This window comes from Oncorhynchus clarkii, chromosome 20 (genome assembly GCF_045791955.1).
Source record: "Oncorhynchus clarkii lewisi isolate Uvic-CL-2024 chromosome 20, UVic_Ocla_1.0, whole genome shotgun sequence".
NCBI lineage: Eukaryota > Metazoa > Chordata > Actinopteri > Salmoniformes > Salmonidae > Oncorhynchus > Oncorhynchus clarkii.
Window position 1 is genome coordinate 10,816,607 of NC_092166.1, and position 21,238 is coordinate 10,837,844.

At 45.1% G+C, this 21,238-nt stretch overlaps 1 protein-coding gene across 1 annotated transcript; it reads left to right on the forward strand.

Moving 5' to 3' along the window:
* The first annotated feature begins 42 nt into the window (after positions 1 to 42).
* LOC139375874 (CPD photolyase) lies at positions 43 to 16,479 on the forward strand. The gene is made up of 10 exons (XM_071117819.1): positions 43 to 171; positions 363 to 730; positions 1,165 to 1,316; positions 2,793 to 2,975; positions 4,023 to 4,181; positions 4,864 to 5,062; positions 6,188 to 6,340; positions 10,140 to 10,261; positions 12,701 to 12,860; positions 15,564 to 16,479. The coding sequence occupies exons 1-10, from the start codon at positions 161 to 163 to the stop codon at positions 15,710 to 15,712; spliced, it is 1,656 nt and encodes a 551-aa protein (XP_070973920.1). The 5' UTR covers positions 43 to 160; the 3' UTR covers positions 15,713 to 16,479.
* Positions 16,480 to 21,238: the final 4,759 nt, after the last annotated feature.

Genomic DNA, 21,238 nt, shown 5'->3' on the forward strand with positions numbered 1-21,238 from the left:
TGTAGTTGTCATAATACCCCCCCCAAAAAGATCTGCTCTTACAAAACAAAAAGAACACGAGACGCGTGTAGATGTGTACGTATCTGCTGTTGTTTGAATAAATACATATCAAGTCTGAAAACTCTGAAAAGGACTGCGATACACGTTTACAATAATCTGTATGCATCGCAGGTAAGGCATTTCTTGCCAAACATTTCAGTGCGATTGTAATTTAATTATTTCCTGGCTTACATCAAATGGTGTCTTGGTCTGCATGATAACATCCTGTTTTGCCATGGTTGCTTGCATTATTAGAAAATGTATTGAAGATGAAAAAGTGATATTTCTTTAGTAATTATCCTCTAATGCTTCCCTCTATCCAGTTTGTTGCTCATTCCAGCATCCAAGCACATTTGGAAGTTTGTGACACTCGAGAGCCAAAGACACTGCTCCTTTACCAAGTTAGTAGGCCCAAGCAGCATTAATAATCGAACCACCATGCCAGCAGAAAAACGCAAGGCAACATTTGTCAAAATGGACAACACCAAACGGCAGAAGCTGCAGGCTGTAAAAGAGGGGAAGAGGGAGAGAGTAGAGGGCTGGCTGCAGGATGTGGTGGCAGAGCAACGGAAGGAGAAGAAGGACTTGAAATTCAACAAGCAGCGCCTCCGTTTTCTGTCCCAAACCCAGAAGATAAAGCAAGGATCAGAGGGAGTAGTCTACTGGATGAACCGGGATCACAGGGTCCAAGGTGAGAATCTCCAGTATATCCACTACCAATAACAGTGGATATACAGTGGGCTCCCAAGTGGCACAGTGTTCTAAGACACTGCATCTCCGTGCAAGAGGCACCACTACAGTCCCTGGTTCGATTCCAGGCTGTATCACATCTGGCTGTGATTGGGAGTCCCATAGCGGTGCACAATTGGCTCAGCGTCATCCCGGTTTAGCCGGAATAGGCCGTCATTGTAAATAAGAATGTCCAATAGAAAGTGCATTGAATGTAGCCTTTTCACACTGCTGAGCTGTGTTATGCGCGAAATGACAATGGGAAAATAAACTTTTCAAGCCAGTATAGTTTGGGTTGACATTGTAGTGGGATTTTTTTTGTGGATTCTTTTCAGTATTTGCAGCCATATTCACCAGTAACACAATGTTTGCTTCTCTCTTTGACTCTTTCTGTAGATAACTGGGCGTTGATCTATGCCCAGCAGCTTGCCCTTGAAGAGAAGCTGCCCCTGCATATCTGTTTCTGTTTGGTGGTACCACAAAACTCAGAGTTGGCAACCATCCGCCATTTTGGCTTCATGCTGGGGGGACTGGAGGAAGTTGCAAAGGTAGAGAAACCATCCATTGTTGTCTGGGGTGAAAATGACTTGTGTGTTCTCTTCCCTGTTCTTTCTATCTAGGGAGTAGGTTGACTTCTATTGCCATGAGTCTTTCCCTGGAGGCAGAACTGAGTACATTTTTATTTTATTTCCCCCCCCCCTTAGATAGACCAGCTGTAAAGTCAATATTGACTATATTGTAGAAATTCATGAAAACAAACATTATTTTTAGTCTTAATTTTAAGGTTGGGCATTATTAAGGTTAGGTTTACAATCAGATTTTATGATTTTAGAGCAGAGATTCCTTCCAAGATTCATGATGGAAAAAAAGACAACCTTGCATCTAGGTACTAGCTCAAATAGCTTTCCCAATTGAGAAAATAACAGCTGCTGGGAGACTTTGAGATGGAGATGGCCCAACCAGTGCCAAAACAACTAGTATCCTAAAACAAATGTAAAAACCACACACTAGAAAAGACAGGTGACCAACCTTGACTTAAATTCTGTTGATTTTTACATTTTCAGTGAATCAACAAACACAAACCTGAAGAATCTGTATGCGAATCTGTTTGTTGATTCACAGCTAATTAAAAATAAATTAAGCCGAGGTCGAGTGCTTGTCTTTTCTAGTGTGCAGTTTTTGTCTTGGTATCCGGCCTCGTGGCCGCACTCCTACATTCCCCCCCTACGATTGTTATGCGCTCTGTCTTGAGTTCGAGGCCTTTGAGAATTATGTGTCCTGTGTGATCCTAATGCAGGTGGACTTTGATACTTCAGACCTTTTTAACTTAGCAATTAAGCAGGTTACTCATGTTATGATTGTAAACAAATATATGTGAGGATATGACATCTGGGTCGTCATCTTGACATCCGGCCCGGCTCCCCTCAATTCTTACACTTGTTTATGGCCCAATCAGTCAACCGAGGGAGATTCTCAATTGGCAAAAAAGTCTGTCCTCTCTTCAACTCTGTCCTCCTCTCTTCCGTGACTCGGAAACCTATACGTGGCTGCCGTATGTAGGAGAGTGTCAGTTTGTTAATGGGTGAAGGGAGGAGTTTGCTCCTCTCCTTGGTTGCTGCCTCTGGTGTAGGATGCTCAGGTGTGTCCTACCCCGGAAGAGTTTTGAAATACGCCCTCAAAGAGCAGCTGTTATTTTCTCGGATGAGAAAAGCATGCACACATTTAAAAACTATAGGCCACTTATCCTTTTATCTATAAAATGTCTAGATTAACTGGCAACATTTTTTTTTTTTTACCACTTTAAACATAAGTATTTTGAGATTCCACCTCTGTAAATGTAATTTGCCTGATGGAGTGATAGAGGAGGACAGACTCTTTTCTTACAAGTGCATTTCTTTCCACGTTTCCTCCTCCTACTCGAGTGGATGCTAGGGGGCGAAAGGAATCGAGATATTCCAATTGAGATTCTCCTCTATACCTGCTTCCTTCTTGTCCCATGCACTTATCTGTCCCCCCTTTCACAGGACTGCAGTGCCCTGGATATTCAGGTCCACCTGCTCCAGGGCTCCGCTGGAGAATTGCTGCCAGGGTTTGTGGCGGACTGGAGTTTTGGGGCAGTAGTGACCGACTTCTCCCCTCTAAGGACACCGCTGCAGTGGGTGGAGGAGGTCAAAAAGGGGCTTTCGTCGGATATCCCCTTCATACAAGTATGAAGCTCAGTCCCTTCAGGATTACTTAGATGCTGACCAGACCGGACACGTCGCGTGCATCGCAAAATAAATGTAGAAATCCATGTTATTCAATTATTGCACCCACACTGCTCGCGCGCGCGCCAACGAGCGTCGGCGTTGCCAAGGGCTCAAATAGAAGTCGTTCCTATTTCTGACGCAGATCGCGCTGCAAGACCTGCCTCTCCCATCCCCTCATTGGTTTATAGAAGCAGGTACCCACGTGCCATCTCCTCATTGGTTATACCCACGTGGGTGATTGAAAGACAAACTGTTTTGCCGGTTGTCGTGGTAATACTATGAAAGTTTAGATGCCAATCACCATATAAATTCAAAGATGAAAAAGCCTGGAAGGAGGAGAGATGACTAGAAACAATTCGGTTGACCGTTTTATGTGTGGATTAATTGGCGGAGTAGAGGACCTTGTGCATTTCAGGTAAAATAACAACTCAATGTTTATATATCGCAGGACAAATTAGCTAGCAACAGCAAGCTAGCTAAAAAGGACAAATTAACTAGCAAGCTAACTAGCTAAATTGCCATACATGTTTAATTCTTTTCGACCTGTCCCCAAATGAATGTCATTGGTTCAGAGTTGGTTTTGATATTTTAACCTGTGTCGTGATCGCGTTTGGTGTAAGGGGACAAATAAATGTATGCACGATGGCGCACGCGCGCAGCCGGTTCCGGTTCCGTGTTGCGTTCTTTGTGTGATATCCCCTTCATACAAGTATGCAGATCAGTCCCTTCAGGATTACTTAGCGTTTTTTTTTTTATGTGATAGTTGCGTGCAAAAGTGCTCAGATGAAAGTCGCACCCAGATGCATTTATTTTTCTGGGTCAGTGTTATTGGGGGCCGGAACTTCTTGAGTATCATTGTGCAAAAGATTTATGGAACTCACTCTGTTATACCAACACTGAACACCTATTGAATTCCTGTATAGCTTTCTTCCTTCAATTTCTCAGGCTATGTTAACAAAGGATTTCAAGTCTGTCAACTACCACGTCTTCCCGTCACTACCGCAGGTCGATGCCCATAACGTGGTGCCCTGCTGGGTGGCATCAGACAAGCTGGAGTATTCTGCCAGGACAATCCGTAACAAGATCACCAAGCTTCTGAAGGAGTTCCTCACAGAGATGCCTTTAGTGGACAAACACCCACACACTGCTCTCCGAACCGCCAAAGTAAGAGGTTGCTTATAGAAGGTGGACCTCATTAAGATGAGGGATTCCTTAATGGTATTTGTATTGACACAATCCACTAAACTGGGGTGGTTAATGAGTTGGTCTCTGGGTTGGTTAATGAGTTGGTCTCTGGGGTGGTTAATGAGTTGGTCTCTGGGTTGGTTAATGAGTTGGTCTCTGGGTTGGTTAATGAGTTGGTCTCTGGGTTGTTTAATGAGTTGGTCTCTGGGTTGGTTAATGAGTTGGTCTCTGGGTTGGTTAATGAGTTGGTCTCTGGGTTGTTTAATGAGTTGGTCTCTGGGTTGGTTAATGAGTTGGTCTCTGGGTTGGTTAATGAGTTGGTCTCTGGGTTGGTTAAATTCTTGCCTAATCAGAAAACAACCCATAGCCCCCACCGTCTCCCTTCCACCGTATTAGCAGAATGCACAGGATAGGTGTAAGCAATAAGGTGATTACTTTGCAAAGCCTTCCAATGGAGCTTCTGTTGTATTGCTTACACCTATCAAGTCCCTCCAGACCTGCAAACACCAAAGTGGAAGTAAGTTTGATGTTGTTTTTAGAGAAGACCTAAGTTCTTCCTCATATCTTTCCCATCGTCTTTCCTCCTCTGTTGGTATAGGCCACTCCATATATATTAAACTTTTCACAACCTTAAATAAATGAAGCTCTTCTCTCCTTCCAGCCAGTAGACTGGGCAGAGGCATTGTCCTCTCTGGAGGTGGACAGGACGGTGGAGGAGGTGGATTGGGCCAAGTCTGGCACTGCAGCAGGCATAGCCATGTTGGAATCTTTCATCGACCTGCGCCTCAAGAACTTTGCCACTCAGAGGAACAACCCCAATTCTTCTGCCGTTAGTCAGCTCTCGCCGTGGATCCGCTTCGGTCAGTTGGGGAAGCCGCTTACTGGAATTTGTGCCAATACAAACTATAGTGTTATTTCAGCCTATAATCACACACCCACTATGAGCCTGCAATACACACCTGTGTCAGCTCTCCCCTTTCTAAATGTTGAATTAAATTCAACATGCCAACTCAAAACACAGTGTTCACCTGATACCAGCCCACAAACACACCTCTTATGACCTTATACACCTAGCACCCACCCGGTGTGAAACCCCAATCCCACCCACCCGGTGTGAAGCCCCACTCCCACCCACCTGGTGTGAAACCCCAATCCCACCCACCCGGTGTGAAGCCCCACTCCCACCCACCCGGTGTGAAGCCCCAATCCCACCCACCCGGTGTGAAGCCCCAATCCCACCCACCCGGTGTGAAGCCCCACTCCCACCCACCCGGTGTGAAGCCCCACTCCCACCCACCCGGTGTGAAACCCCACTCCCACCCACCCGGTGTGAAGCCCCAATCCCACCCACCCGGTGTGAAGCCCCAATCCCACCCACCCGGTGTGAAGCCCCACTCCCACCCACCCGGTGTGAAGCCCCACTCCCACCCACCCGGTGTGAAACCCCAATCCCACCCACCCGGTGTGAAGCCCCAATCCCACCCACCCGGTGTGAAGCCCCACTCCCACCCACCCGGTGTGAAACCCCACTCCCACCCACCCGGTGTGAAGCCCCACTCCCACCCACCCGGTGTGAAGCCCCACTCCCACCCACCCGGTGTGAAGCCCCAATCCCACCCACCCGGTGTGAAGCCCCACTCCCACCCACCCGGTGTGAAGCCCCAATCCCACCCACCCGGTGTGAAGCCCCACTCCCACCCACCCGGTGTGAAGCCCCACTCCCACCCACCCGGTGTGAAGCCCCACTCCCACCCACCCGGTGTGAAGCCCCAATCCCACCCACCCGGTGTGAAGCCCCACTCCCACCTAAAGAAATATCCAGTGTTATTTGTATGCAAATGTTTTTCAAACGTATTTCTGAAGCTCAAGGTGGACTCCACTGACTGTCCCTCCTTCTCTTCCTCCTGCTCTCTATCCCTCCATCCCCTTCCTTCTCCCCTTTCTACCCTCTCTCCAACCCTACCTCCATCCCTACCTATCTCCAGGTCACTTGTCTGCCCAGCGCGTGGTGCTGCAGGTAAAGTGCTGTGGGAAGAGTGCCGGCGAGTCCGTTTCCTCCTTCACAGAAGAACTGGTGGTGCGCAGAGAGTTGACCGATAACTTCTGTTACTACAACCCCAGCTATGACAGCGTGAAGGGTGAGTGAGGAGGACTGAGTTCTCTTGAGTTAAGACGTGATCGGCATCCAAAATGGCACCCTATTCTCTATGTAGTGCACTACATTTGACCAGAGCCGCAAGCAAATACCTGATTAGAATTGCGCTGCGATGGATACAGGCTACAGGCCTGTTCTACAGGCTCATGACCAGTTCTGCTGTTTTGTTTTTTTGTGCTGATCATAGTTTACTATTCCCGAAAAGAGCTTCTACTTCAACGAATCTGTGGAACAGGGCATACTGCTCGCCCTGGATCAGGCCCTAATCCCAGGGACTCGGGAAAGAGACGGCATAAGGGAGGCCGACATGCGAGCACCCTGACGAATAAATAGTCCGCCTTTACCCTCTGTTCTATTGGCGAATCACCGGAGAACAAACTGGATGGCTCCGTTCGAGACTATCCTATCAACGGGACCAGAAGAACTGTAATATCCTATGTTTCTCCTAGTCCGTCGTGGTTGAACAAGGACATGGATAATATGTCTAGCTGGTTTTTCTATGCATATGCAGGATCAAACGGAAGCCCCAGGTAAGCTGAAGTGAGGGGTGCGTTTCTCTTTGTTAACAACAGCTGGTGCCCGAGCTAGAATACCTCACGATAAACTGTAGACCATACTATTTACGAAGAGAGACTTAATCTAAACTCAGCAAAAAAAGAAACGTCCTCTCGCTGTCAACTGCGTTTATTTTCAGCAAACTTAACGTGTAAATATTTGTATGCACATAAGATTCAACAACTGAGACATAAACTGAACAAGTTCCACTGACATGTGACTAACATAAATGGAATAATGTGTCCCTGAATAAAGGGGGGTCAAAATCAAAAGTAACAGTCAGTATCTGGTGTTGCCACCAGCTGCATTAAGTACTACAGCGCGTCTCCTCCTCATGGACTGCACCAGATTTGCCAGTTCTTGCTGTGAGATGTTACCCCACTCTTCCACCAAGGCACCTGCAAGTTCCCTGACATTTCTGGGGGGAATGGCCCTAGCCCTCACCCTCCGATCCAACAGGTCCCAGATGTGCTCAATGGGATTGAGATCCGGGCTCTTCGCTGGCCATGGCAGGAAATCACGGCTTCGTAAACAAGTGCATTGATGACGTCGTCCCCACAGTGACTGTATGTACATATCCCAACCAGAAGCTATGGATTACAGGCAACATTCGGGCTGAGCTAAAGGCCACAACTGCTGCTATTTTTTCCCCTTTTTTTTCAGCTTCACATGGAATGCTTTTCCAGTAGTCTTGAAGGAGTATGCTGAGCACTTGTTGGCTACTTTTCCTTCACTCTGCAGTACAACCCATCCCAAACCATCTCAATTGGGTTGAGGTCAGGTGATTGTGGAGGCCAGGTCATCTGATGCAGCACTCCATGACTCTCCTTCTTGGTCAAATAGCCCTTACATAGCCTGGAGGTGTGTTGGGTCATTGTCCTGTTGGAAAAACAAATCATAGTCCCACGTATCGCTACAGAATGCTTTGGTAGCCATGCAGGTTAAGTGTAACTTCCAAATAAATCCCAGACAGTGTCACCAGCAAAGCACCATCACACCACCTCTTCCATGCTTCACGGTGGGAACTACACATGCGGAGATCATCCGTTCACCTACTCTGTGTCTCGCAACGACACGGCGGTTGGAACCAAAAATCTAAAATTTGGACTTGTCAAACCAAAGGACAGATTTACACCGGTCTAATGTCCATTGCTTGTGTTTCTTGGCCCAAGTGAGTCTCTTCCTTTTCTTATTGGTGTCCTCTTAGTAGTGTTTATTTTGCAGCAATTTGACCATGAAGGCCTGATTAACGCAGTCTCCTCAGAACAGTTGATGTTGAGTGTCTTACTTGAACTTACAGTCTCTTACAGTGTCTTACAGTCAACGCAAAAGAAAAATAGAAAAATCTATGTCCAGTGTGTGCAAATGTAGGGAGGTAGACAATAAATAGGCTCTAGAGGCAAAAATAATTACAATTTAACATTAATACTGGAGTGATAGATGTGCATATGATGATGTGCAAGTAGAGCTACTGATGAGCAAAGGAGCAAGAGCTTAAGTAATAATATGGGGATGAGGTAGTCGGGTGTGCTATTTACTGATGGGCTGTGTACAGCTGCAGCAATCGGTAAGCTGCTCTGACAGCTGATGCTTAAAGTTAGGGAGCTATAAGACTCCAGCTTCAGAGATGTTTGCAATTCGTTCCAGTCATTGGCAGGAGAGAACTGGAAGGAAAGGCAGCCAAAGGAGGTGTTGGCTTTGGGGATGACCAGTGCAATATACCTGCTGGAGCGCATGCTACGGGTGGGTGTTGCTATGGTGACCCAGTGAGCTGAGATAAGGCGGGGCTTTACCTAGCAAAGACTTATAGCTGTCCTGGAGCCAGTGGGTTTGGCAACGAATATGTAGTGAAGGCCAGCCAACGAGAGCATACAGGTCGCAGTGGTGGGTAGTATATGGGGCTTTGGTGATAAAACGGATGGCACTGTGATAGACTGCATCCAATTGGCTGAGTAGAGTGTTGGAGGCTATTTTGTAAATTACATTGCCTAAGTAAGGATCGGTAGGATGGTCAGTTTTACGAGGGTATGTTTGGCAGCATGAGTGAAGGATGCTTTGTTGCGAAATAGAAAGCCAATTCTAGATTTAACTTTGGATTTGAGATGTTTTATGTGAGTCTGGAAGGAGAGTTTACAGTCTAACCAGACACCTAGGTATTTGTAGTTGTCCACATATTCTAAGTCAGAACCGTCCAGAGTCGTGATGCTAGTCGGGCGGGCAGGTGCGGGCAGCGATCGGTTGAAGAGCATGCATTTAGTTTCTCGCATTTAAAAGCAGTTGGAGGCCACTGAAGAAGTGTTGTATGGCGTTGAAGCTCGTTTGGCGGTTTGTTAGCACAGTGTCCAAAGAAGGGCCAGATGTATACAGAATGGTGTCGTCTGCGTAGAGGTGGATCAGAGAATCACCAGCAGCAAGTGCGACACATCATTGATATATACAGAGAAAAGAGTCGGCCTGAGAATTGAACCCTGTGGCACCCCCATAGAGATTGCCAGAAATTAACTTGGTCTTTTACCAAATAGGGTTATCTTCTGTATACCACCCCTACAATGTCACAACACCAGTGATTGGCTCAAACGCATTAAGAAGGTTAAGAAATTCCATAAATTAACGTTTAACAATGCACACCTGTTAATTGAAATGCATTCCAGGTGACTACCCCATTAAGCTGGTTGAGAGAATGCCACGAGTGTGGAAAACTGTCAAGGCAAAGGGTTGTTACTTTTTAGAATCTCAAATATAAAATATGTTTTGATTTGTTTAACACTTCTTTGGTTACTACATGATTCCATATGTGTTATTTCATAGTTTTGATGTCTTCACTATTATTCCAGAGTATAGTAAATAGTAAAAATAAAGAAAAACCCTGCAATGAGTAGGTGTGTCCAAACTTTTGACTGGTACTGTCTAAGTTCATATCTACGTCAATTACCTCGTACCCTGCACATCGACTCGGCACTGGTACCCTGTGTATAAAGCTAAGTTATCGTTACTCATTAAGTTTTTATTATTACGTGTTATTACTTTAATACCTCTATTTTCTTTCTCTCTGTTTTAGGGCCCGTAAGCATTTCAAATAACATTTGATTAGTATCTATATGGTAGATTTATGTGCAGGGTTTTAGACATTGCAACAATTTAAAGACCATTGTGACATTTTAAAGGGGAAGGGATGTTTCCGTTCTGTTTTGCGAAGTTAACATTAATGATCCTTGTATTTGATCTAGGTGCAAATGACTGGGCCCAGAAAACGTTGAAAGATCACGCCAAAGACCCCAGGCCATACGTCTATACCCGTGAGCAGCTGGAGAAAGCCCAGACCCACGACAAGCTCTGGAACGCAGCCCAGGTATCGTTTACAGTGCTGACCGCCCATAGACTATCAACATGCAAACCAGCCAATTCAGCAAGTCTCAGAACAACAAGACTTGTATTTATTTATTAACATAAATCATGTAATAAAATCTGCAGTTTACACGTTTATCCAAAGCAACTTATAATATAGTGAGTGCATGAAAACAACTCCAATCACTTTGACACATATGAATGCACTCACTACTGTAAATTGCGAAGGATTAAAGAGAATTTTCGACTTCCATCTGGTGTCGTTTACTACTAACCGTTTGCTGGTTAGCAATGCCCAGAAAAACTACACCGGGAAGTCAAAAATAAGCTCAGACCCCATTTACGATTGTTTTGTCGATAAGCTCTTGGTCGACTGAGATTGCTACTGCTTCGACTGAAAAAATCATAGTGGACAAGACACCTGTCTGAGTGGACTAATCCATTGTGGAGGCCGTGGGGATGGCAAAGTCCATCACGCTAAGATGTGCACTACTGAAATTGTATATGGTTATATTACATAAGAACAATGGCGCAACACTAATAAAAAAATATTTTTTTTAAATAAATGCACTTCCTCGTTGGATAGCGGTCCCTGGCCGCATTTCTGAAACAAACACGCTGTTAAATTGACACCTTTTCCTAGACCATGTTGCTATGTGCATAATAGCAAAGTTACCCAGCATATTGGTGTTGAGAACAATGTGGCGGAGGCTGCAGTGAAGTTGAGGAGAAAACAGCCCTTGCCTTAATTGTCTAAGAAAAGTGAGGAGAGAGAGAACCCCAACTTTAATTAGTTCTATAATGAAAAGCCTAACTGTTAAATGTGCCTGGCTTTATAAAGCATCCATATACACATGGCCAAAAGTATGTGGACACCTGCTCTACACACAAAAAAGGTTTTTAGAAATGTGTGCAAATTTAAAAATAAACAAAAATACTTTATTTACATAAGTATACAGACCGTTTGCTATTAGACACGAAATTGAGCTCAGAAGCATCCTGGTTCCATTGATGATTCTTGATGTTTTTACAACTTGATTGTAGTCCACCTGTGGTAAATTCAATTGATTTGGACATGATTTGGAAAGGCACACACCTGTCTATATAAGGTTCCACAGTTGACAGTGCATGTCAGAGCAAAAACAAAGCCATGAGGTCGAAGGAATTGTCCGTAGAGCCCCGAAACAGGATTGTATTGAAGCATAAATCTGGGGAAGGGTACCAAAACATTTCTGCAGTATTGAAGGTCCCCAAGAACACAGTGGCCTCCATCATTCTTAAATGGAAGAAGTTTGGAACCACCAAGACTCTTCATAGAGCTGGCCAAACTGAGCAATCGGGGGAGAAGAGCCTTGGTCAGGAAGATGACCAAGAGACCTATGGTCACTCTGACAGAGCTCCAGAGTTCCTCTGTGGAGATGGGAGAACCTTCCAGAAGGACAACCATCTCTGCACCACTCCACCAATCAGGCCTTTTATGGTAGCGTGGCCAGACAAAAGCCACTCCTCAGTAAAAGGCACATGACAGCCCGCTTGGAGTTTGCCAAAAGGCACCTAAAGGACTCTGACCATGAGAAATAAGATTCTCTGGTCTGATGAAACCAAGATTGAACTCTTTGTCCTGAATGCCAAGCCTGGCACCATCCCTACGGTGATGGCAGCATCATGCTGTGGGGATGTGTTTCAGCGGCAGGGACTGGGAGACTGGTCAGGATTGAGGGAAAGATGAACGGCGCAAAGTTCAGAGAGATCCTTGATTAAAAACCTGCTCAGGACCTCAGACTGGGGTGACGGGTCACCTTCCATCAGCCAAGACAACACAGGAGTGGCTTCGGGACAAATCTTAATGTCCTTGAGTGGCCCAGCCAGAGCCCGGACTTGAACCCGATCGAACATCTCTAGAGAGATCTGAAAATAGCTGTGCAGCTACGCTCCCCATCCAACCTAACAGAGCTTGAGAGGATATGCAGAGAAGAATGTGAGAAACTCTCCAAATACATGTGTGCCAAGCTTGTAGCGTCATACCCAGTAAGACTTGAGGCTGTAATCGCTGCTAAAGGTGCTTCAACAATGGACCGAGTAAAGGGGTCTGAGTACTTATGTAAATGTAATATTTCAGTTTTTTAAAATGTTTTGAATAAATTTGCTAAGATTTCGAAAAACTTGTTTTTGCTTGGTTGTTATGGGCTATTGTATGCAGATTGACGGGGGGGAAAAAAACAATTTAATCCATTTTAGAATAAGTCAACGTAACAAAATGTGGAAAGTTGAGGTATGAATACTTTGCAAATTCACTGTATATGAAAATACACATTTTTAAATTTAGACTAATCGATTGGTTGAAAGAACGACGACTCGGTCAACCAAGATTTTTTTGTTGTTGACCGGGACAGCCCTATATCATTGTAAATAAGTTCTCCATCTTGTATCCTTCCTCCTGTAGTACCAGATGGTGATTGAGGGTAAGATGCATGGCTTTCTAAGGATGTACTGGGCCAAGAAGATCCTGGAGTGGACCTCCTCACCAGAGGGAGCGCTCTCCATCGCCATCTACCTCAACGACCGATACGAGTTGGACGGGCAGGACCCCAACGGATTCGTAGGTAAGTGACTCACTGGTGGTTGGTTAAATTCTTACCCCTTCCTACACCCCTTCATTGTTCCTAGATCTGATAGAATTGCCTAGTTTAAATAAAGGTAAAACAAATATATTATATATTTTTTAAACAAGGTGAATGGGCAATACAAAAGATTAAGTACCTTTGAACTAGGTATGGTAATAGGTTCCAGGCGCACCAGTTTGTGTCGAGAAATGCAGTGCTGCTGGGTTTTCACACTCAATAGTTTCACGTGTGTCACGAATGGTCCACCACACCAAGGACATCCTGCCAACTTGACACAACTGTGGGAAGCATTGAAGTCAACTTGAACCAGCATCCCTATAGAATACTTTCGACACCTTGTAGAGTCCAGGGATCTCCGGCCTAAAGAGGAGAGATGGAGGGGGATCTCCGGCCTAAAGAGGAGAGATGGAGGGGGATCTCCGGCCTAAAGAGGAGAGATGGAGGGGGATCTCCGGCCTAAAGAGGAGAGATTGAGGGGGATCTCCGACCTAAAGAGGAGAGACGGAGGGGGATCTCCGGCCTAAAGAGGAGAGACGGAGGGGGATCTCCGGCCTAAAGAGGAGAGACGGAGGGGGATCTCCGGCCTAAAGAGGAGAGACGGAGGGGGATCTCCGGCCTAAAGAGGAGAGACGGAGGGGGATCTCCGGCCTAAAGAGGAGAGACGGAGGGGGATCTCCGGCCTAAAGAGGAGAGACGGAGGGGGATCTCCGGCCTAAAGAGGAGAGACGGAGGGGGATCTCCGGCCTAAAGAGGAGAGACGGAGGGGGATCTCCGTCAACTCAAGCAATAAATCAAAAGTAAAATAAACGGGCATTAAAGATGGCTAACGGCTAAGTGGCATTTAAATAATATTGCAGATTTGCGGTTATGGATATTGCACATGTCTATCACAATTTGTATTAATTGTGCAGCTCTACCGTTTGGGTATGTTCTTTTGATTTTGGTAACTTAATGGGGAGGCTGCATCTGAGCCTAGTAGACTCCACCTGCGCTTTCTGGTTAAGACAGATTTTGCCTGATTTAAGGGGTTATTTTTTTTTTTTTTTATCTTTTGAATGCTGACATTTGGAAAGCAAACCTTTTTCTAAATATATTAACTATATTAACTAACTGTCATCACCAGCGCTGTGTAAATTAAACCAACATCCATTTGCACCTTGTCGTGTCTTTACTATCATTAAATTGAAGACTTGGTTTTTATCAAAGATTCTCTGTAATTAGTATTATGCGATCAAACTGATTGATCATGTAACTGTAATTAACTAGGAAGTCGGGGCACCAAGGAAAATATTCAGATTACAAAGTTATAATTTCCCAATATAACCTTTCAAATATTTTATATCTGATCAATTAGTCTTCGAATTAATGAACTATTTACTTTACCTCACGTTAGTCTCATTCCAAACGTCGTAAATTGTTGGTTATCCGCACGAACCCAGTCTTCACTATGAGACATCAATTGTCTTAAATCCTTTATTTACTAACTAAGTAATTCACAGAAATGCATAACAAACAGTAGATATGGTTACAAGGAAATGATAAGGGAATGTTCCCTAGTGGGCTAAACCGGCATCGCGGCTTGGTGGACAAAAGGGAAGTGGGGGTCGACTGAGATGAGACACTACAAAGTTGATCATTATAACAATTGAAATGCTAATCCTTTGCACATGAACGCTCACTCATTTGGGAATAATTGCAATCAATATATATTTACGCTCAGTGTGTCGTCAGGATTTTTGTTGAAAAGTTAGTTTCTGTTGGAGAGTTTTCGTCCTCTCTCTCTCTCTCTCTCTCTCTCTGTTGTGGTTAAAGTTGATTGTTCAGAGTGACAGTCATTCATTCGTTATAGAATGAATGTTTCGGCGGTTGTCGTTCTTCGCGTCCAATGATACCGAATTCCTAGCTGCAGACTAGTAATTAATATCAAAGACTTGTTCTTATTCTGTCGGTATCGATAGTCTAAGAGTTTAACCACGTGGTATGGTTAAAAGATTCAGCAATGGTCTGCAACCTTTGTTTGAGAGAAACATGATTGAGAGAAACTTGGTCTACTTGAGGAATTCTCAAGATTGGGGTTTTATTTGGAATTGCAGAAAAGGGGCTGTCCCAGGATGCCTGACCCTAACTGTGTTCATGGGCGGTCCTCTGATTTAGTTCAACTCAAAAGGGAATTGGAGTTTCCTTCATTAAACAGTCCAAAATCACATTACACAATTTTACAAACAGTATCATCCTCACTCATTCATCTTATACAACAATTAAACCTCATATCTGAGGCTATTATATAAACAGCGTTAAGGTAATGTGGCCACACCGTCTCCCATGAGCTTCCCCAAATTGTAACAAACGGAGCAGTTCGTAGCTGGATTCTTCACCGATCTTTTATACCTTCTCCGGAACGTAAACGTTGTTTGGACCTCAAGTTCTGTGAGGTGGAAGAAATTCCTTTGTTCTCTATGAAACTTCACTCTATCTCTATCTCACTCTATCTCTATCCCTCTCTCTGACCACAGCAGCTTAGTTGAAGGAGGAAAGGAGGAGGCAGAGCTTGCTGTGTACCCAAAGAGGGCAACGTCATGACAACCTCTACCTGCTTGCCTCGTGCTGAATCTTTGTTCTTGCGACCATGTCTGTTTTACACTGCAACGTTCTTTTCCCCCAACCCTCTCTATCTCTCTGTAGGTTGTATGTGGTCCATATGCGGGGTCCATGACCAGGGCTGGGCCGAGAGACCCATCTTCGGAAAGATACGGTACATGAACTACAAAGGCTGCACCCGCAAGTTTGACGTGGCACAGTTTGAGAGGAAGTACTGCCCCAAAGACCTGTAATGAGGATAGGAGCTGAGGCAAGTTGGGGGAAGAGTGTATAGAGTCTGGGAGCCTTTATATCCCATACCCATACCATATATGCATACCATATTCGTAAGGGCAAAAACGTATCAAAATGTTGTTCAATGCAAAAAAGGAAAATAATCCTTTATTATTACACATTCAGGTGGTCCCTCCGTTTCTTTCTGTTTTGGTGCCTAGTGAATACTACCTTGTTCTCGAACCTACTCCAGACTTTAAGATGGGGTCAAGTTTGGCACAGCACATGTATCTTTATCTGTGTTCTTATTGTTCAGGGCACGTATCCACAAAGCATCTCAGGAAAGGTCCTAGGAATCCTGTTCACTTGTTTTAAGACCACAACAAAAAACAACTCTTAATTCTTGCCTAATATGTTGGCATGCATAATTTTTAATTTTAATTTTATTTTTTACAAATATATTTTTTTTATATATTTGAAAGGCATTGCACTGAATCATACAGTATGATAGTTGTTAAAAGCGGAATTTTCACTATATTACTGTTATATCAACACACTCATCTCTCCCCTTCAACAACTCTGAATCTCTTTTAGCACAGTAGGCATCAAGTCACTTGCCGATAATGTTGCCTAAAACATTTTGAAAGGTCTATCATTAATCACCAAAAGCTCAGCCCCTAGATGCTGTCAATTGCCAAACTTATAGGCATGCCCAATTTAGGAATATTGCACTCCAAAGGGACAACTTGATATACATGTAGGTTAATGAAATAGCCAAAAAGAAAAATGTGATCATTTATTAGCCTAGTGGTTATAAGTATTTAGGCATATCATAATGTGAATTAGGCCTCGTGTAAAATCATTGTCAAAAGCGCAAGAAATACCTACTGTTGCATGAAGGTCTAGATTATTTATGGGTTGATCGTATAGAAATATCAAACTATTCTTTCAATATATTTCAACTCCAGATCATTGCTTGTCTATGGCGCAGGAACCACTGCCCTTTACTGTTTTCAAGACACCTGCTGGTAACTCTTAACTGGTTAGGACAGCTCATGAGGTCTCCTAAATATCTGCCGACTAAGTGGGACTCTTGTGACTAAAGAGGCATAGCTTTTATTTTTACCCATGAGAGAAGGAGGAAAAATTTCTCTATTCTCAACACCCGAGACCAATGTTCTACCCTGAGACGCTTTGTTGATACGGGCCCAAATCAAATTTTTATTTGTCACATACACATGGTTAGTAGATGTTAATGCGAGTGTAGCGAAATGCTTGTGCTTCTAGTTCCGACAATGCAGTAATAACAAGTAATCTAACTAACAATTCCAAAACTACTGTCTTGTACACAGTGTAAGGGGATAAAGAATATGTACATAAGGATATATGAATGAGTGATGGTACAGAGCAGCATAGGCAAGATACAGTAGATGGTATCGAGTACAGCATGTACAAATGAGATGAGTATGTAAACAAAGTGGCATAGTTTAAAGTGGCTAGTGATACAGTCGATGATATAGAGTACAGTATATACGTATGCATATGAGATGAATAATGTAGGGTAAGTAACATTTATATAAGGTAGCATTGTTTAAAGTGGCTAGTGATATATTTACATCATTTCCCATCAATTCCCATTTTTAAAGTGGCTGGAGTTGAGTCAGTGTCAGTGTGTTGGCAGCAGCCACTCAGTGTTAGTGGTGGCTGTTTAACAGTCTGATGGCCTTGAGATAGAAACTGTTTTTCAGTCTCTCGGTCCCAGCTTTGATGCACCTGTACTGACCTCGCCTTCTGGATGATAGCGGGGTGAACAGGCAGTGGCTCGGGTGGTTGATGTCCTTGATGATCTTTATGGCCTTCCTGTGACATCGGGTGGTGTAGGTGTCCTGGAGGGCAGGTAGTTTGCCCCCGGTGATGCGTTGTGCAGACCTCACTACCCTCTGGAGAGCCTTACGGTTGAGGGCGGTGCAGTTGCCATACCAGGCGGTGATACAGCCCGCCAGGATGCTCTCGATTGTGCATCTGTAGAAGTTTGTGAGTGCTTTTGGTGACAAGCCGAATTTCTTCAGCCTCCTGAGGTTGAAGAGGCGCTGCTGCGCCTTCTTCACGATGCTGTCTGTGTGAGTGGACCAATTCAGTTTGTCTGTGATGTGTATGCCGAGGAACTTAAAACTTGCTACCCTCTCCACTACTGTTCCATCGATGTGGATAGGGGGGTGTTCCCTCTGCTGTTTCCTGAAGTCCACAATCATCTCCTTAGTTTTGTTGACGTTGAGTGTGAGGTTATTTTCCTGACACCACACTCCGAGGGCCCTCACCTCCTCCCTGTAGGCCGTCTCGTCGTTGTTGGTAATCAAGCCTACCACTGTTGTGTCGTCTGCAAACTTGATGATTGAGTTGGAGGCGTGCGTGGCCACGCAGTCGTGGGTGAACAGGGAGTACAGGAGAGGGCTCAGAACGCACCCTTGTGGGGCCCCAGTGTTGAGGATCAGCGGGGAGGAGATGTTGTTGCCTACCCTCACCACCTGGGGGCGGCCCGTCAGGAAGTCCAGTACCCAGTTGCACAGGGCGGGGTCGAGACCCAGGGTCTCGAGCTTGATGACGAGCTTGGAGGGTACTATGGTGTTGAATGCCGAGCTGTAGTCGATGAACAGCATTCTCACATAGGTATTCCTCTTGTCCAGATGGGTTAGGGCAGTGTGCAGTGTGGTTGAGATTGCATCGTCGGACCTATTTGGGCGGTAAGCAAATTGGAGTGGGTCTAGGGTGTCAGGTAGGGTGGAGGTGATATGGTCCTTGACTAGTCTCTCAAAGCACTTCGTGATGACGGATGTGAGTGCTACGGGGCGGTAGTCGTTTAGCTCAGTTACCTTAGCTTTCTTGGGAACAGGAACAATGGTGGCCCTCTTGAAGCATGTGGGAACAGCAGACTGGTATAGGGATTGATTGAATATGTCCGTAAACACACCGGCCAGCTGGTCTGCGCATGCTCTGAGGGCGCGGCTGGGGATGCCGTCTGGGCCTGCAGCCTTGCAAGGGTTAACACGTTTAAATGTCTTACTCACCTCGGCTGCAGTGAAGGAGAGACCGCATGTTTTCGTTGCAGGCCGTGTCAGTGGCACTGTATTGTCCTCAAAGCGGGCAAAAAAGTTATTTAGTCTGCCTGGGAGCAAGACATCCTGGTCCGTGACTGGGCTGGATTTCTTCCTGTAGTCTGTGATTGACTGTAGACCCTGCCACATGCCTCTTGTGTCTGAGCCGTTGAATTGAGATTCTACTTTGTCTCTGTACTGGCGCTTAGCTTGTTTGATAGCCTTGCGGAGGGAATAGCTGCACTGTTTGTATTCGGTCATGTTACCAGACACCTTGCCCTGATTAAAAGCAGTGGTTCGCGCTTTCAGTTTCACACGAATGCTGCCATCAATCCACGGTTTCTGGTTAGGGAACGTTTTAATCGTTGCTATGGGAACGACATCTTCAACGCACGTTCTAATGAACTCGCACACCGAATCAGCGTATTCGTCAATGTTGTTATCTGACGCAATACAAAACATCTCCCAGTCCACGTGATGGAAGCAGTCTTGGAGTGTGGAGTCAGCTTGGTCGGACCAGCGTTGGACAGACCTCAGCGTGGGAGCCTCTTGTTTTAGTTTCTGTCTGTAGGCAGGGATCAGCAAAATGGAGTCGTGGTCAGCTTTTCCGAAAGGGGGGCGGGGCAGGGCCTTATATGCGTCGCGGAAGTTAGAGTAACAATGATCCAAGGTCTTTCCACCCCTGGTTGCGCAATCGATATGCTGATAAAATTTAGGGAGTCTTGTTTTCAGATTAGCCTTGTTAAAATCCCCAGCTACAATGAATGCAGCCTCCGGATAAATTGTTTCCAGTTTGCAGAGAGTTAAATAAAGTTCGTTCAGAGCCATCGATGTGTCTGCTTGGGGGGGGATATATACGGCTGTGATTATAATCGAAGAGAATTCTCTTGGTAGATAATGCGGTCTACATTTGATTGTGAGGAATTCTAAATCAGGTGAACAGAAGGATTTGAGTTCCTGTATGTTTCTTTCATCACACCATGTCACGTTGGCCATGAGGCATACGCCCCCGCCCCTCTTCTTACCAGAAAGATGTTTGTTTCTGTCAGCGCGATGCGTGGAGAAACCCGTTGGCTGCACCGCTTCGGATAGAGTCTCTCCAGTGAGCCATGTTTCAGTGAAGCAAAGGACGTTACAGTCTCTGATGTCCCTCTGGAATGCTACCCTTGCTCGGATTTCATCAACCTTGTTGTCAAGAGACTGGACATTGGCAAGAAGAATGCTAGGGAGTGGTGCCCGTCTCCGGAGTCTGACCAGAAGACCGCCTCGTTTCCCTCTCTTTCGGAGTCGTTTTTTTGGGTCGCTGCATAGGATCCACTCCGTTGTCCTGTTTGTAAGGCAGAACACAGGATCCGCGTCGCGAAAAACATATTCTTGGTCGTACTGATGGTGAGTTGACGCTGATCTTATATTCAGTAGTTCTTCTCGACTGTATGTAATGAAACCTAAGATGACCTGGGGTACTAATGTAAGAAATAACACGTAAAAAAACAAAAAACTGCATAGTTTCCTAGGAACGCGAAGCGAGGCGGCCATCTCTGTCGGCGCCGGAATTACAACGTAGTACCTCTCCGTTTCACTCTGTTTCAAAACGTTTCCCCCCCTACTGAGCACAGCTGGGGGTTTTCAGCCACAGCATGCTGCTATTTCAGGTTTATATATAACTACATGGACTGCAGAAGCAATGTATACACACAGCTGTAAGTCTCTTTGGTTAAAATAATCTGTTAAATGGAACATACTGTAGCTATATCAATGTGTGTTTGGTTGGGAAGCAGATCAAACGTGTCAAATAGGATGTCAAACACTCTTCTGAGGTCAAAGGTAATTATACTCCATTTAATTTGTATCTGGTATCTAAGCGACTATGCAAATTATGCTAGTGCATGTACATGTATTACGGTTTTGCGTGATTGATTTTCTTTGGCTTGTCAAGAACATCACTGATGTTTTATTTCACGTGTATTTCCTAGTGTTATTTTGGTAACACTTTCCTTGACACCCAGCGTGGTAACACTTTCCATGACACCCAGCGTGGTAACACTTTCCATGACACCCAGCGTGGTAACACTTTCCATGACACCCAGCGTGGTAACACTTTCCATGACACCCAGCGTGGTAACACTTTCCATGACACCCAGCGTGGTAACACTTTCCATGACACCCAGCGTGGTAACACTGACACCCAGCGTGGTAACACTTTCCTTGATGACACCCAGCGTGGTAACACTTTCCATGACACCCAGCGTGGTAACACTTTCCTTGATGACACCCAGCGTGGTAACACTTTCCATGACACCTCCTTGACACCCAGCGTGGTAACACTTTCCTTGATGACACCCAGCGTGGTAACACTTTCCATGACACCCAGCGTGGTAACACTTTCCTTGATGACACCCAGCGTGGTAACACTTTCCATGACACCCAGCGTGGTAACACTTTCCTTGATGACAC

What these genes read in the sequence shown, in the direction of transcription:
- LOC139375874 (XM_071117819.1), top strand. An exon ending in CCGGGATCACAGGGTCCAAG is followed by an intron (nt 731 to 1,164) that starts GTGAGAATCTCC and finishes CTCTTTCTGTAG; the next exon opens with ATAACTGGGCGTTGATCTAT. An exon ending in CTGCTCTCCGAACCGCCAAA is followed by an intron (nt 4,182 to 4,863) that starts GTAAGAGGTTGC and finishes CTCTCCTTCCAG; the next exon opens with CCAGTAGACTGGGCAGAGGC.